The 16,118-nt window shown below is 47.0% G+C and overlaps 1 protein-coding gene across 3 annotated transcripts in view; it reads right to left on the bottom strand.

Annotated features, from left to right (window-relative positions):
- Positions 1 to 16,118, bottom strand: part of CHD1 (chromodomain helicase DNA binding protein 1) — a 1,172,453-nt gene that overhangs the window by 1,050,735 nt on the left and 105,600 nt on the right. For all 3 annotated transcript variants that reach the window (XM_069225994.1, XM_069225985.1, XM_069225977.1), the window contains exons 5-6: positions 14,769 to 14,830; positions 6,785 to 6,946 (exon numbers count right to left, since the gene is read on the bottom strand). In XM_069225994.1, the coding sequence (XP_069082095.1) occupies positions 6,785 to 6,946; positions 14,769 to 14,830 (224 nt within the window). The remainder of the gene's footprint in view (positions 1 to 6,784; positions 6,947 to 14,768; positions 14,831 to 16,118) is intronic.

Raw genomic sequence — 16,118 nt, forward strand, 5'->3', positions numbered from 1 at the left:
ACTCCCGTGTGCAGTGGATCTGCTCTTCAACTATGTCTCAAGAAAGGACTCTGCGGCCTCTGGAACAGAAAAGACCAACACCCAAAGTGACCTCTGCACCCGAGGCCCACAATCCGAGGTGAAGCCAACCAACATTGCAAACAAAGATCCCCAGCTGTCCAGAGTCTGAGTCCACTTAGGTTTCACCTCTCTTTAGCTCCCCCAAGCTACTTGCACCCTCTGCATGCACGCCCCCTCTCCTGCGGCCTTGTGGTAAGAGAAAACCTGACATCTCCAGCAACCACTGCACCCGTCCCCTACGACCTACCTCGAGGTGGTCACTGGTGCCAACAAAGTCTTCCGGCTTCCCTGAGCAAGAGCCATCCTGGTATCACCCCCTGCTGCACTCCCCAATGACGCCTGCCACAAATGTTCCCGGACTGAGAAACCAGACCCGTAAGGAGAACCCTGCATCTATCGCCCCTGGGCCCTGGAGAAAAGGACCAAAGGTGCACCTACGTCCCCAGGCACTCCAAGTCTACAACCCACCTGTTTGTTGTCCGACTGGCTTTCTAGCCAGAGGCTGCAGCCTGTCTTCACTAGGACCAACTTCCATAGAAAACCTTTGGGCACCCAATGCACTGCTGCACCCCTGCACCTGCCCGCCCCAGTGCTGCCCAGAGTGACCTACTGGTGTGGTTCTTTGCAGTACCCAGTACCTACCTTACCTCTCCGAGATTGGCTTCGTAAGTAGTTGCTGACCCTAGGTTTGCTGAACATTGTTTTCCTCCATAGGCTGACACTGAAGAACTCATACATTGCACTATTTTTTTTAAACTAAAAGGTATTTATGCTTGAAACAGTACTTAACTTGTAACGAAGTTCTTGGGTTTAAAGTATATACAAACAATGTTTTTTTTTTTTTTTTTTTTTTTTTTTTTTATAATCGGTGTTGGATTTATTCTCCATGTGTGTCTCTCATTTATTACCTCTGTGAGTACAACATATGCTTAGCACTACCCTCTGATAAGCCATGCTGCTCACCCACACTAACACAAAATAGAGCATTAATCACATCTACTTTTGCCTCTGCAAACCAACTGGGGATCCACTGGAATCGCTGCATGGTGTACTTCTTTTTAGTTCACCTCATAGACAGCCAGCTTCCCACATTGGTAGAACAATGGTGGGGTCTGCGGCTTTGCATTTGCTGATACCACATGATCAATAAGTGACTACATGAGTAAATAAAAAAATTGCCTTTAATTAAATTGCATTTCTGATTGGGTATCTTATTTCCAAGTTCTTAGAAGTAACTGATAGGGCCCTGGTTAGGTCCTTGTAGCTGAACAGTTTACAAATCTTAAAAACATATTTTAAGTAGGACTATACAAACTGTTAGTATTTTTCCTCTAGCACAAATAGGTTCTAACTTTAGAACACAAATGAGTACCACAGAGAGTGGATAAGGAGCTCAACTTTACCCCTTACCTCCAGTTTTCTCACAGGCAGTTAAGAGCCCTCTGTAAAGGGTACAACATTAAAACAGGCTCATACCCAACCATTTCTAAAGCTCCAGGAGCTGTTGGCAAAACATAAGCAGGCCGATCCTACTGATGGAGCCATTGATCCTGTAGATCAAGGCAACTCAAGTGGAGAGAAGGACCTGGAACCTCACCTGTACCCCACAGGCAACCCCAGGTGTCTAGGACACCTCCCCTCTCAGGAGGATGGCTCAGGTTTCTCAAGGTCTAGAGAAAGACTCAATGAAGAGATTCTTTTAGAGAGACTAGCTCAAAGAATGTCCCTGCAGGACAGGATCCTCCCAATAGAAAAGGAAAGAGCAGAGATGGCTTTAGCACCCATGAATGGTAGCAGCCGATTTTATAACTAGGGACAGAGTACAACACCTAGACCTTAAAATCCCCAAAGGGATTGTTCCCAAATATGAGAAGAGTGACAGTGAGAGGCTGGCTCTGTTTATGGTGTACACCTATGGTGTGGCACAATATACTGAGTTCAGGTAACCTTTAGTGATAGTGTAGGAAGTTGGCTCTGTATGTGCTATTTCAAAGTAAGGAATAGGATGCACAGAGTCCAAGGGTTCCCCTTAGAGGTAAAATAGTGGTAAAAAGAGATAATACTAATGCTCTATTTTGTGGTAGTGTGGTCGAGCAGTAGGCTTATCCAAGGAGTCGTGTTAAGCATTTGTTGTACATACACATAGACAATAAATGAGGTACACACACTCAGAGACAAATCCAGCCAATAGGTTTTGTGATGGAAAAATATCTTTTCTTAGTTTATTTTAAGAACCACAGGTTCAAATTTTACATGTAATAGCTCTTTTGAAAGGTATTGCAGGTAAGTACTCTAGGAACTTTGAATCATTACTTTAGCATGTATACTTTTTACATAAAACACAATAAGCTGTTTTAAAAGTGGACACTTAGTGCAATTTTCACAGTTCCTGGGGGAGGTAAGTTGTTAGTTTCAACAGGTAAGTAAGGCACTTACAGGTTTCAGTTTTTGGTCCAAGGTAGCCCACTGTTGGGGGTTCAGAGCAACCCTAAAGTTATCACACCAGCAGCTCAGGGCCGGTCAGGTGCAAAGGTCAAATAGGTGCCCAAAACACACAGGCTTCAATGGAGAGAAGGGGGTGCCCCGGTTCCAGTCTGCCAGCAGGTAAGTACCCGCGTCTTCGGAGGGCAGATCAGGGGGGTTTTGAAGGGCACCGGGGGGGGGACACAAGTCAGCACAGAAAGTACACCCTCAGCAGCGCGGGGGCGGCCGGGTGCAGTGTACAAACACGCGTCTGGTTTTCAATGGAAGTCAATGAGAGATCAAGGGATCTCTTCAGCGTCGCAGGCAGGTAAGGGGGGGGGCTCCTCGGGGTAGCCACCACCTGGGCAAGGGAGAGGGTCTCCTGGGGGTCACTCCTGCACAGAAGTTCCGTTTCTTTAGGGGCTGGGAGCTGCGGGTGCAGGGTCTTTTCCAGCCGTTGGGAAATGGAGTTCAGACAGTCGCGGTCAGGGGGAGCCTGGGGATTCCCTCTGCAGGTGTCGCTGTGGGGGCTCAGGAGGGACAACTTTGGTTACTCACAGTCGTAGAGTCGCCGGAGGGTCCTCCCTGAGTTGGTTGTTCTCCACCAGTCGAGTCGGGGTCGCCGGGTGCAGTGTTGCAAGTCTCACGCTTCTTGCGGGGAGTTGCAGGGGTCTTTAAATCTGCTCCTTGTAATAAAGTTGCAGTTCTTTTGGAGCAGTGCCGCTGTCCTCGGGAGTTTCTTGTCTTTTTCGAAGCAGGGCAGTCCTTAGAGGATTTAGAGGTCGCTGGTCCCTTGGAAAGCGTCGCTGGAGCAGGTTTCTTTGGAAGGCAGGAGACAGGCCGGTAAGTCTGGGGCCAAGGCAGTTGGTGTCTCCTGTTCTTCCTCTGCAGGGGTTTGTCAGCTCGGCAGTCCTTCTTCTTGTAGTTGCAGGAATCTAATTTTCTAGGGTTCAGGGTAGCCCTTAAATACTAAATTTAAGGGCGTGTTTTAGGTCTGGGGGGTTAGTAGCCAATGGCTACTAGCCCTGAGGGTGGGTACACCCTCTTTGTGCCTCCTCCCAAGGGGAGGGGGTCACAATCCTAACCCTATTGGGGGAATCCTCCATCTGCAAGATGGAGGATTTCTAAAAGTTAGAGTCACTTCAGCTCAGGACACCTTAGGGGCTGTCCTGACTGGCCAGTGACTCCTCCTTGTTGCTTTCTTTGTTCCCTCCAGCCTTGCCGCCAAAAGTGGGGCCGTGGCCGGAGGGGGCGGGCAACTCCACTAAGCTGGAGTGCCCTGCTGGGCTGTGACAAAGGGGTGAGCCTTTGAGGCTCACCGCCAGGTGTCACAGCTCCTGCCTGGGGGAGGTGTTAGCATCTCCACCCAGTGCAGGCTTTGTTACTGGCCTCAGAGTGACAAAGGCACTCTCCCCATGAGGCCAGCAACATGTCTCTAGTGTGGCAGGCTGCTGGAACTAGTCAGCCTACACAGACAGTCGGTTAAGTTTCAGGGGGCACCTCTAAGGTGCCCTCTGGGGTGTATTTTGCAATAAAATGTACACTAGCATCAGTGTGCATTTATTGTGCTGAGAAGTTTGATACCAAACTTCCCAGTTTTCAGTGTAGCCATTATGGTGCTGTGGAGTTCGTGTTTGACAAACTCGCAGACCATATACTCTTATGGCTACCCTGCACTTACAATGTCTAAGGTTTTGTTTAGACACTGTAAGGGTACCATGCTCATGCACTGGTACCCTCACCTATGGTATAGTGCACCCTGCCTTAGGGCTGTAAGGCCTGCTAGAGGGGTGACTGACCTATACTTGCATAGGCAGTGAGAGGCTGGCATGGCACCCTGAGGGGAGTGCCATGTCGACTTACTTGTTTTGTTCTCACTAGCACACACAAGCTGGCAAGCAGTGTGTCTGTGCTGAGTGAGGGGTCTCCAGGGTGGCATAAGACATGCTGCAGCCCTTAGAGACCTTCCTTGGCATCAGGGCCCTTGGTACTAGAAGTACCAGTTACAAGGGACTTATCTGGATGCCAGGGTCTGCCAATTGTGGATACAAAAGTACAGGTTAGGGAAAGAACACTGGTGCTGGGGCCTGGTTAGCAGGCCTCAGCACACTTTCAATTGTAAACATAGCATCAGCAAAGGCAAAAAGTCAGGGGGCAACCATGCCAAGGAGGCATTTCCTTACAGATAGTGAATAGGTGTCCAGTAAAAGCTCTCTAGGGATAGCTGAGGAAAGAAGCTGAAGCTTATCCAGAAGGAATGTAAAGCACTTGCAAAACCACAGTAGTCAGACAGTAACTCGCTCACAAGAGAGAAACAAAGCCAAAATAAAGGATTATTACAGCACTATCTACTGGACTAACATTGATATATCTCCTTTAGGAAGCTGGGCTGGTGTGTGGTGGGTACCTAAGGTACTTACAACTTATACCAGGTCCAGGTATCACATCTTAGTGAAGTGTAGGAAGTGTCTAGAAGCCAGGCTCTCTAGAGTTAGCTGTGGATGAGCAGCCAAGTCCTATCTAGGAGACATGCAAAGCTCATGCAATACCATTGTAGTCACACAGCACTTACACACATGAAAGAAAACACTCAGCTGTACAAAAATAAAGATACTTTATTTTTGGAACACAATACCACAAAATACTAGACGGGCAACCCTCCAATAGGAGTTAAGTAATACACTAAATATATACACTAGATATCAGAAATAGGCATAGAAAAGGTTAGAAAACAGTGCCAATAGCAATAACGAATAGTGACCCTAGAGGGAGCACAAACCATATACGAAAAAAAATGGAATGCGAACACAGGACCCCCACCTAGGTAAGTGGAATGTGTAGAGGGGAGCTGGGAGTATGAGAAAACCACAGAGGTAACACCGTACCCCCCAACGACCAGGAAAACAGGAGTAAATCACTGGAATTCCTCCAAACCAACCCCAAACCACCCAAAAGGAGGAAAAGAAGAAAAAGATTCCCCCTCAGACAAGACTGCAAGAAGACCAGCGGTGAATTCCTGAAGAAGGAAAACCTGTGGAGAAAGGGGACCAAGTCCAAGACTCACAGTGGAGTCCAGGAGGAGTAGGAGGTACTACCCACCCAGCTGTACTTGCAGGAGTTTGTCAAACGTGATGAAGAAAGGTCAGCACTGCAGCCCTGGAGCCGAAGAAGAGTTCCTGATGGATGCAGATGATGTCCCACGCTGGAGTGAAGATTGCAGACAGGTGTCGGTACAGCAATTCCACAAACAAGCCTTCGCAAAGGCAAACTCACGGTCAGTGGAAAAGCGGTACTGCTGGGGTCCATCGAGGCCCAGGAGGACTCAACTCAGGAGGGGGAGTCACAGGGGACCCTCAGCATCGCAGAAAGTCCACAGGAGCAGAGGCAGCACCCAGAGGAGTCCCACAGGATGGGGACACAGGAGTCACAGAAGGAGCCCACGCAGCACTACAAAAGAGGATCCGCTGCAGCCAGAGAACCACACAGGAGGCTATGTTTTGCGGGAAAGAATGCTGGAGGATTGAGCTACACGTTGCCTGAAGATCCCTTGGAGGAGATGCAAACAAGGTTTTCCAGCTGAAAGGGACGCGCTGTATGGGGGTACTGTCCTGCGTGGGAAGGCAAGGGATTATCTTCACCAAAGTTGGACAGCTGGCAGAGAGGACCAAGAGTACTACTCCAGACTACCACCGCGATGCAGGATCCATGCAGCACAAGATAAGGGGAGATCCACGCAACCGGTCGTCGCATGCTGTAGGTGCCTGCGGTTGCAGGGGAGCGACTCCTTCACTCTAAGGGAGATTCCTCCTTCTTGTGCAGGCTGAAAAATTGTGGTCTTCTGAGGATGCACGGCAGGGGAAATGTTGCAAAGCTGGAAGGAGCCATGGAAACAAAGTTGCAGAAGAGTCTTCTTCGTTGATTTCAGAGTTGTTTGGTTCCTGGAGGGTCCAGGCGCAGTTCCAGTGGCAGGAAGTAAAAGTGGTGGTTGCTGAGGAATCCTGCTGGAGTCTTGCAAGACGAATCTGAGGACCCAACCGAGCGAGAGACCCTAAATAGTCCTGAAAGAGGGATTGGTGACCTAACCAGGTAAGCAACTATCAGGAGGGGACTCCGACGTCACCTGCCTAGCCTGGCCACTCAGATGCTCCCAACACTAGATGTGGAAGTATACAGAGCATGTGTATTTACAGCCACACATAACATCAAACATTCTTTAAAGGGTCAACATTTATTCAGGCAAATTAAAAAAACTCATTCTTACCTATTTGGAGGTTTCCTGCTTTTGACCTTGTGGCTTGGATGATAATCTGATTCACTTCCCTCACAGCTGCTTTTCTGTCCATTTGTTACCACTTCTGAATCTGAACTGGAGCTTGTATCCGACTCCGAGTCAGAACCGGACCTTGACATATTCCAATCCTCACTAAGCACAAACACAGAGGGAAAATACAGTTATTTTTTTATTAAAAACTGAAAAAAAATTCCAACTGCATTATTGACCTAACAGTCTACTAAAATATTATTTGTAAGATCCCTACAGGTTTACTTTTTGCAAATGGCTTTGATCTGTATCAGGGGTTCACTTCCCGAGTGACAACTCTTGTCACACATAAATTACCAAATCTCTTCAAATGAAGAGATGAGACACTTGAGACACGTTAATTTTACTCTATATCCAGAGACACAAATTAGTGTTTGCAGAATGAAGCTGGTGGTTCAACCAGTGAGGTCTTGATCATTGTTTAAAAATTCCTCTTCTTTTTCATTTCCTTTTCAAACAATTCCAACTTAATTCAGTCATGAATATTTGACATTCCTAGTATTCTGTAGGAAGTTGGCTCTGTATGTACTATTTCAAAGTAAGAAATAGCATGCACAGAGTCCAAGGGTTCCCCTTAGAGGTAAGATAGTGGCAAAAAGAGATAATTCTAATGCTCTATTTTGTGGTAGTGTGGTCGAGCAGTAGGCTTATCAGAGGGTAGTGTTAAGCATTTGTTGTACACACACAGGCAATAAATGAGGAACACACACTCAGAGACTTACTCCAGGCCAATAGGTTTTTGTATAGAAAAATATCTTTTCTTAGTTTATTTTAAGAACCACAGGTTCAAGATTTACAAGTAATCCTTCAAATGAAAGGTATTTCACTTAGGTAACTTAGGAACTTTGAATCAGCAAAATAGCATGTACAGTTTTCACAAAAATGGCAATACGCTATTTTAAAACTAGACAGTGCAATTTTCAAAAGTTCCTGGGAGAGGTAAGTGTTTGTTAATTTTGCAGGTACGTAAACCACCTACAGGGTTCAAAGTTGGGTCCAAGGTAGCCCACCGTTGGGGGTTCAGGGCAACCCCAAAGTTACCACACCAGCAGCTCAGGGCCAGTCAGGTGCAGAGGTCAAAGTGGTACCCAAAACGCATAGGCTTCAATGGAGAAGGGGGTGCCCCGGTTCCAGTCTGCCAGCAGGTAGGTACCCGCGTCTTCGGAGGGCAGACCAGGGGGGTTTTGTAGGGCACCGGCGGCACGGGGCAGCCGGGTGCAGAGTGCAAACAGGTGTCGGGTTTGCAATTGGTTTCAATGCGAGACCCAGGGGTCTCTTCAGCGAAGCAGGCAGGCAAGGTGGGGGGCTCCTCGGGGTAGCCACCACCTGGGCAAGGGAGAGGGCCACCTGGGGGTCGCTTCTGCACTGGAGGTCGGATCCTTCAGGTCCTGGGGGCTGCGGGTGCAGTGTCTTTACCAGGCGTCGGGTTCTTAGAAGCAGGCAGTCGCGGTCAGGGGAAGCCTCTGGATTACTTCTGCAGGCGTCGCTGGGGGGGGGCTCAGGGGGGTCAACTCTGGCTACTCACAGGGTCGCAGTCACCGGGGAGGCCTCCCTGTAGTGTTGTTTCTCCGCAGGTCGAGCCGGGGTCGTCGGGTGCAGAGTGCAAAGTCTCACGCTTCCGGCGGGAAACGTGTTGTCTTTAAAAGTTGCTTCTTTGTTGCAAAGTTGTTTCTTCTTTGGAGCAGAGCCGCTGTCCTCTGGAGTTCTTGGTCCTTTTAGATGCAGGGTAGTCCTCTGAGGCTTCAGAAGTCGCTGGACCCTGTGGAACGCGTCGCTGTTGCAGTTTTTCTTGAAGTGGGGAGACAGGCCGGTAGGGCTGGGGCCAAAGCAGTTGGTGTCTCTGTCTTCTCTGCAGGGCTTCAGGTCAGTAGTCCTTCTTCGCCTTCAGGTTGCAGGAATCTATCTTGCTAGGTTCTGGGAGCCCCTAAATACTCAATTTAGGGGTGTGTTGAGGTCTGGGGGGTTAGTAGCCAATGGCTACTAGCCCTGAGGATGGCTACACCCTCTTTGTGCCTCCTCCCTGAGGGGAGGGGGGCACATCCCTAATCCTATTGCGGGAATCCTCCATCTGCAAGATGGAGGATTTCTAAAAGTCAGTCACCTCAGCTCAGGACACTTTAGGGGCTGTCCTGACCTGCCAGTGACGACTCCTTGTTTTTCTCATTATCTCCTCCGGCCTTGCTGCCAAAAGTGGGGCCGTGGCCGGATGGGGCGGTAATCTCCACTAGCTGGAGTGCCCTGGGGCGCTGTAACAAAGGGGGTGAGCCTTTGAGGCTCACCGCCAGGTGTTACAGTTCCTGCAGGGGGAGGTGAGAAGCACCTCCACCCAGTACAGGCTTTGTTACTAGCCACACAGTGACAAAGGCACTCTCCCCATGTGGCCAGCAACATGTCTGGTGTGTGGCAGGCTAGCAAAACTAGTCAGCCCACACTGGAAGTCGGGTATGTTTTCAGGGGGCATCTCTAAGATGCCCTCTGGGGTGTATTTCACAATAAAATGTACACTGGCATCAGTGTGCATTTATTGTGCTGAGAAGTTTGATACCCAGTTTTCAGTGTAGCCGTTATGGTGCTGTGGAGTTTGTGTATGACAGACTCCGAGACCATATACTCTTATGGCTACCCTGCACTTACAATGTCTAAGGTTTTGTTTAGACACTGTAGGGGAATACTGCTCATGCACCTATGCCCTCACCTATGGTATAGTGCACCCTGCCTTAGGGCTGTAAGGCCTGCTAGAGGGGTGACTTATCTATGCCATAGGCAGTGTGAGGTTGGCATGGCACCCCGAGGGGCGTGCCATGTCGACTTAGTCATTTTCTCCCCACCAGCACACACAAGCTGGCAGGCAGTGTGTCTGTGCTGAGTGAGGGGTCCCCAGGGTGGCATAAGACATGCTGCAGCCCTTAGAGACCTTCCCCGGCATCAGGGCCCTTGGTACCAGTTACAAGGGACTTACCTGGATGCCAGGGTGTGCCAATTGTGGAAACAAAGGTACAGGTTAGGGAAAGAACACTGGTGCTGGGGGCTGGTTAGCAGGCCTCAGCACACTTTCAAATCATAATTTGGCATCAGCAAAGGCAAAAAGTCAGGGGGTAACCATGCCAAGGAGGCATTTCCTTACACAACCCCCCCCCCCCCCCCCAAAACGAAAGAGGATGAGACTAACCTTTCCCAAGAGAGTCTTCATTTTCTAAGTGCCAGAACCTGGAAAGGCCATCTGCAATGGCATGGGCAGTCCCAGGTCTGTGTTCCACTATAAAGTCCATTCCCTGTAGGGAGATGGACCACCTCAACAGTTTTGGATTTTCACCTTTCATTTGCATTAGCCATCTGAGAGGTCTGTGGTCAGTTTGAACTACAAAGTGAGTACCAAAGAGGTATGGTCTCAGCTTCTTTAGGGACCAAACCACAGCAAAGGCCTCCCTCTCAATGGCACTCCAAAGCTGCTCCCTGGGGAGTAACCTCCTGCTAATGAAAGCAACCGGCTGGTCAAGGCCATCATCATTTGTTTGGGACAAAACTGCCCCTATCCCATGTTCAGAGGCATCAGTCTGCACAATGAACTGCTTGGAGTAATCTGGAGCTTTTAGAACTGGTGCTGTGCACATAGCTTGTTTCAGGGTGTCAAAGGCCTGTTGGCATTCTACAGTCCAGTTTACCTTCTTGGGCATTTTCTTGGAGGTAAGTTCTGTGAGGGGTCTCACTATTGACCCATACCCCTTCACAAACCTCCTGTAGTACCCACTCAAGCCAAGGAATGCCCTGACTTGAGTCTGGGTTTTTGGAGCTGCCCAGTCCAGAATAGTCTGGATCTTGGGCTGGAGTGGCTGAACTTGGCCTCCACCTAGAAGGTGTCCCAAGTAAACCACAGTTCCCTACCCTATCTGACATTTGGATGCCTTGATAGAGAGGCCTGCTGCTTGCAGGGCCTTCAAAACCTTCTTCAGGTGGACCAGGTGATCCTGCCAGCTGGAGCTAAAGACAGCAATATCGTCAAGATAAGCTGCACTAAAGGACTCCAAGCCAGCAAGGACTTGATTCACCAACCTTTGGAAGGTGGCAGGGGCATTCTTTAAAACAAAGGGCATAACAGTAAACTGATAGTGCCCATCAGGTGTGGAGAATGCTGTCTTTTCTTTTGCTCCTGGTGCCATTTTGATTTGCCAGTACCCTGCTATCAAGTCAAAGGTACTTAAGTATCTGGCAGCACCTAGTTTGTCAATCAATTCATCTGCCCTTGGAATGAGATGGGCATCTGTCTTGGTGACATAATTAAGTCCTCTGTAGTCCACACAGAACCTCATCTTTCTCTTCCCATCTTTGGTATGAGGTTTGGGGACTAAGACCACTTGGTGTCTTCACTGCTGTCAGTGCTGCCTTCTCATAGGATTGCATTAGAAATGCCCTGCCTTATGTGTAAAGGGTATTGTCTGATTTATGAGAGGTAGTGTAGGCGTGTTTGGTATGGTTGTGATGGTGATAATAAATACTGCTTACTGGTGTGTGTGTATTTTTTTTATTACTATCACAGAAATGCCACTTCTAGAAAGGGAGCATTTATCTGTGCTTATGACTCTGGTGTTTTGCAGCTTGACTCCAATCCACGTCTGGGCAGAGTGACAGCTGGGGCTTTGTGCATACTTTTCAGACAGCCTGTACACAGGGAGGGTGGAGGTGTCACAGAGGTGCATCTGCATACTGAATAGTCTTCCTGGGCTGAGAGAAGGGATAGGCGGGGCACACCTGCATTTGTAAAGACTGTGCCCTGGCCTCACACAATAGGGTTGTTAACCCCCCACTGATGTTTGGAGCCTGTGCTGAAAGGAGAGAGGGGGCACTCCCAGAACCAGTTGTAACTGGCCGGAACCTCCTCTCCCTACCATTGTAAAACACTGTAAGAACTGACTATAAGTACAGGGGAATTTTCCCCACAATTTGAACACTCTTGGAAATTGAACCTGGACACAAGACGCTGCTGAATGGACTCACCAGGAAACCGCCTTGGACTGCTGCTGCTGTGCTAACCTGTGACCTGCCTGGTCACTAGGAGGAACTGCCATTATCTGCACCCCTTGTGCTGGCCTGTAGCTGGACCCCACCAGCCTTGTGCTCCTTCCTGCTTCATTGTTCCCAGGGGCAGGGTGCCGTGGCCCCTGACCCCTGTAACTTTTCGCTGCATGAGGAGTGCTGCTTTGATATCCCCTTTGCGCTGAGAGAGCGCTCTTCTGTGCCCTCAGGCACTTCGAGGCACTTGTTTCATGCTGGAATCACCGCCGCAACCCGGGCTATAAGTATGGCCTTAGCGCTTTGAAAAGCGCTTCTTGGATGGCCCCCAGTAATCACGGTCCCCGGAGGGGCCCGTCAATGGTCTAGAGGAGGTGCGTGCCGCCCTCTTCTCCTCAAAAGGATGTCAGAGGCCCCCATTTTGCGCATAGGAGCGCCGGGGGCCCGATGGTTCATCTTCTAGGCACTGGAGGTGCCTTCATCAAGCCAGGTACTGTTAAAGGAACAATATATAAAACATAAGTTCTTACTAGAGACTTCTTCTGATTTATATGTTGCCTACCTGTTTTTGATGGTGTTTCATAGGCATATGCAAATGTTCCTTTTATGGGCATGACTTGCTAATATGTTTCCCTAACTTGCCATATTTTTTCTAATGTTCCTACTATGGGCGTTTTATGATATTCTTATGACAAGTGTTCTAATGTGATAACGTGTTTCCTGACTACTGCTTATGTTGCAGAATACTGAGTAACCTGTGTGTTATGTGTGACTACGCTAATTTGCAGAGTAACTGATGTGTAACGTTCTGACAACTGCTAAGGTAGCAGGATAGTACTGATATGTGATGTTTGGTCTGATAATTGCGTAGTGTACAATACAGTATATTTTCATATAATCTGGTGTTGTGTTTCCTTTGTGGTGGGGATATTGCGTCACATGTGTTGTGTGTGTTGTGCAAACGCTCTACACATTGCCTCCGGGTTAAGCCTGACTGCTCGTGCCAAGCTACCAAGGGGGTGAGCAGGGGTTATCTTGGACGTGTAACTCCCTTGCCCTGAATAGAGTGGGTAAGTTCTGCCTGGCTGAGGTGCATACCCTAGCCAACCAGAAACCCCATTTCTAACATCATTTAATACCTGTGTTCAATCAGCAGTGGATGGCCAACCCACGCTGTTCAAATTTCAGTTGCTATATCAGGGAGTCACTACGTCACACTCATTACATGACTTTACATCCTGAAATGGATACAAGAGAAATGTTATTCTTGCAACCGCCAAGTAGATTTCTTGTTACCATGGTTCAAACTTGGGAACTGCAACTGTGAATGACAGAAGAGACTCTCTAATCCAATTAGATCTGTATTTTTTTTTTATTCTCAGGCTCACAAATAATTTGATGATCCCAAACGGTACAAAAGGATCAACCCTTTAAAGAACCTTTACAATTACAGTTACAATTCAAAAACTATAGAACAGATTTATACCAAACCAATATAAGCACATTTACATTTTAAGCTCTCAGAGAAAATCCAATGAATAGACTTATGTCAAACTTGGCCTGAAAGTAGAACTTTAGTTCAAAAACATGCTTTCATTGGGTTGTTGAGCTGTTGATTCATTTTTGATATATAAGACTTTAAAAGAGTTGCCTCCTGTCCAAGCTTTAGAGATACAACAAGCTACAAGAGGTCATTCCTGCAACTGCTCAGCTGACCAGTGGCAAATGGACCTGGGCTGGAGCCTGCTGTTGGCCTCTGACTGACACCATGTGAGCCTCTAAGTGGCTCCCTTCAGGTACTTGAGGTCTTTAGAAGCGCACTCTTGTAGTGGATTGGAACTTAATGGACTAAGTCAGAAGGCACAATCTTTGGCCAGGATGAACCTGGTTGGTGTATCTGACACACACTCCATAGTGGTTAGCTTCAAATTGCACTTAGATCCCAGTCTACTGAGGCCATGACTATCCATGGCACTTTGGGCTTCTTGAAATGCAAATTGCCAGTTCCCCTTCCTGGATTTTTGTCATTTTGGTACAATTTGTTTTTTAAATTTTATTCTATTTTTGTAATTGGGTTTAGGGTGTTTATTGCCTTGCATTTTTACTTTTTTAGTGTATTGGTATAGCATTAAGTCTTTACACATTGCTGTAAGTTAAGCATGTCTACTCTGCATAGCTACAAGAGAGTTGAGCTTTGGTTGACTTAGTGACTTTGGGGCCGGCGGGGTTCATCCTGGCAGGTATTGTGCTTATTCTTTGAGGATAGTAGCACTCATGGTGATGATCATGGAACACCAATAGGGTTGAAATGCCATCAACAGCCCATGAAAAAAACACTTAACACATATTGGCTATAAAGGAACTTTGCACTCTTTTAAACTTTATCCATTAATGCTCCTTTGGATGTATTTTATAATTGGACGTTTTAGCCATTTAGCCATTTTGTATTTGATCATTTTGGTGGTTGTTTGTCTCACCTGCACCTTGTGACACTCATTTTTTAGGGCACTATTCCTATTATAGGCCTTTCATATTCATTAGTCTCATTTGCATATATTTACATAAACACTACAATACAGAGGCAGTTGTTTGGAGATTTGTATATAACGGGAATACTCTTGCTAACAGATATGAGTAGTCATTCTTAATTCTGTACAAGTATTCTTTGTGATAATTGATACCTGGTTAGACATTGTTGCTTTTCTACAAAAAAGTACAAGCAGTCTGGTCGAACAGACAGATAGGCAGAACAAACTTGACATGGATTGGTACCATAATTTTTTTTTGCTGGAAGCAAAACTATGAACAACAAATTTAAAAGCGGAATTAACCTAATTTGAAAACAGTATGATCGCCACGATGTCTGCACTACAACTGCAAGCAAATCGAAACTACAGTATTTAGAACTATGACTTACTCTTTATGTTTTTTCCTTTTATTTCCATTAGATGACACGTCTTCAGAGTTGGAGGATGAGTCCTGTATCCAATAAATAAACAATGAAACATGAATCTGGAATTATTCTGTTACAAGGTTTAGTAATCATCTATCAAAACTGAAATAATTATTTGGAGTAATCTGTGGTTATCTCTACAGTTTAAACTTACACAGCACTCGGAAAGTTGCAAAAAGGCCACTTCCTACACAAAATGAGGAGGATTTCCACTCAGGACTGATGAATGACAATATAGAATTGGGCACATATTTTGCTTTAGAAAATGAGCCTAAACTTACTGCGTCCCTTCGGATGGCCACCGGTTGAAATCCTCTGCATTGACTCAGAGGATGCACACCTCTTCAAAGGGAACAATTGGCTAAAAGCATTTACTAAGGCATATTCTCTCATGCCAACTGCCATTGCACTTGCATACAGCAGGGTTTAGCCACAGGGTCTGGCTTACCAACTAGCTCAACACCCAACCACCCAGTTGCTGTTTTTTTTTGGGGGGGATTCGCAGAATCAAATAATGCTATTCAGGATAATAAATCTGTTCACCTAGTTTGGACCATGCAACAAATTCTTGTTTTTTAACACGGACCACTCACTTCCCCAAATCAGCAGTGGAACGCTCCTCTGCTTCAGCCCCACACCCTGAAACTATGGCTTTAACAAACAGTCCCCTGTTGCATACACCCAGTGACTGTGTCCTGGGTTTGCACACCCACTTTAGGGTACATAAAAGAGCAATGGACAACAGGAGAAAAAAGCACGCTCATTCAATAACGATACCTTTTTTTCTGAATTTCTGGAGCCTCAAACAGTTTACGGTTTTAAATGACCCAAATATCAATACATTTAAAATCTTCGCTGCCCACTGCACATTTTTCAAACGCTGGTATCTCAAGAACTAGTGAATTGATTTACACCAAACTACAAAAAGCAAGGAGTCTGAATAAAGTTTGTCCTCTACGCCAAATTTGGTGTATATCCTTTCAGCAGATATTGAAAGGAAAAACAAGTTGCTTACCTTTGTTAACGCTTTTACTGGTGGATACATACTAGCTACTTGTGGATTCCTCACCTTATGATTTCTCCCAATGCGCCAGCATTCAATGGAAATTTTCTACCTAGCTCCTCACGGCGACGAGGACGTCACAATAGCACGGTTCCGCATGCGACTCCTGATGTCAATGGAACCATAAGAAGTCCTCGCCGGCGTGCTGACGTCAGTTCCCTTTTTTCCGTGCCTTCAACGCTAATGTTTTTTCCTAGCTCTTAGTAGTAAACTTTTTTGAGGGAATTGTTTTAGAGCACTACAGTGTCTCC

Source organism: Pleurodeles waltl, chromosome 1_1 (genome assembly GCF_031143425.1).
Source record: "Pleurodeles waltl isolate 20211129_DDA chromosome 1_1, aPleWal1.hap1.20221129, whole genome shotgun sequence".
NCBI lineage: Eukaryota > Metazoa > Chordata > Amphibia > Caudata > Salamandridae > Pleurodeles > Pleurodeles waltl.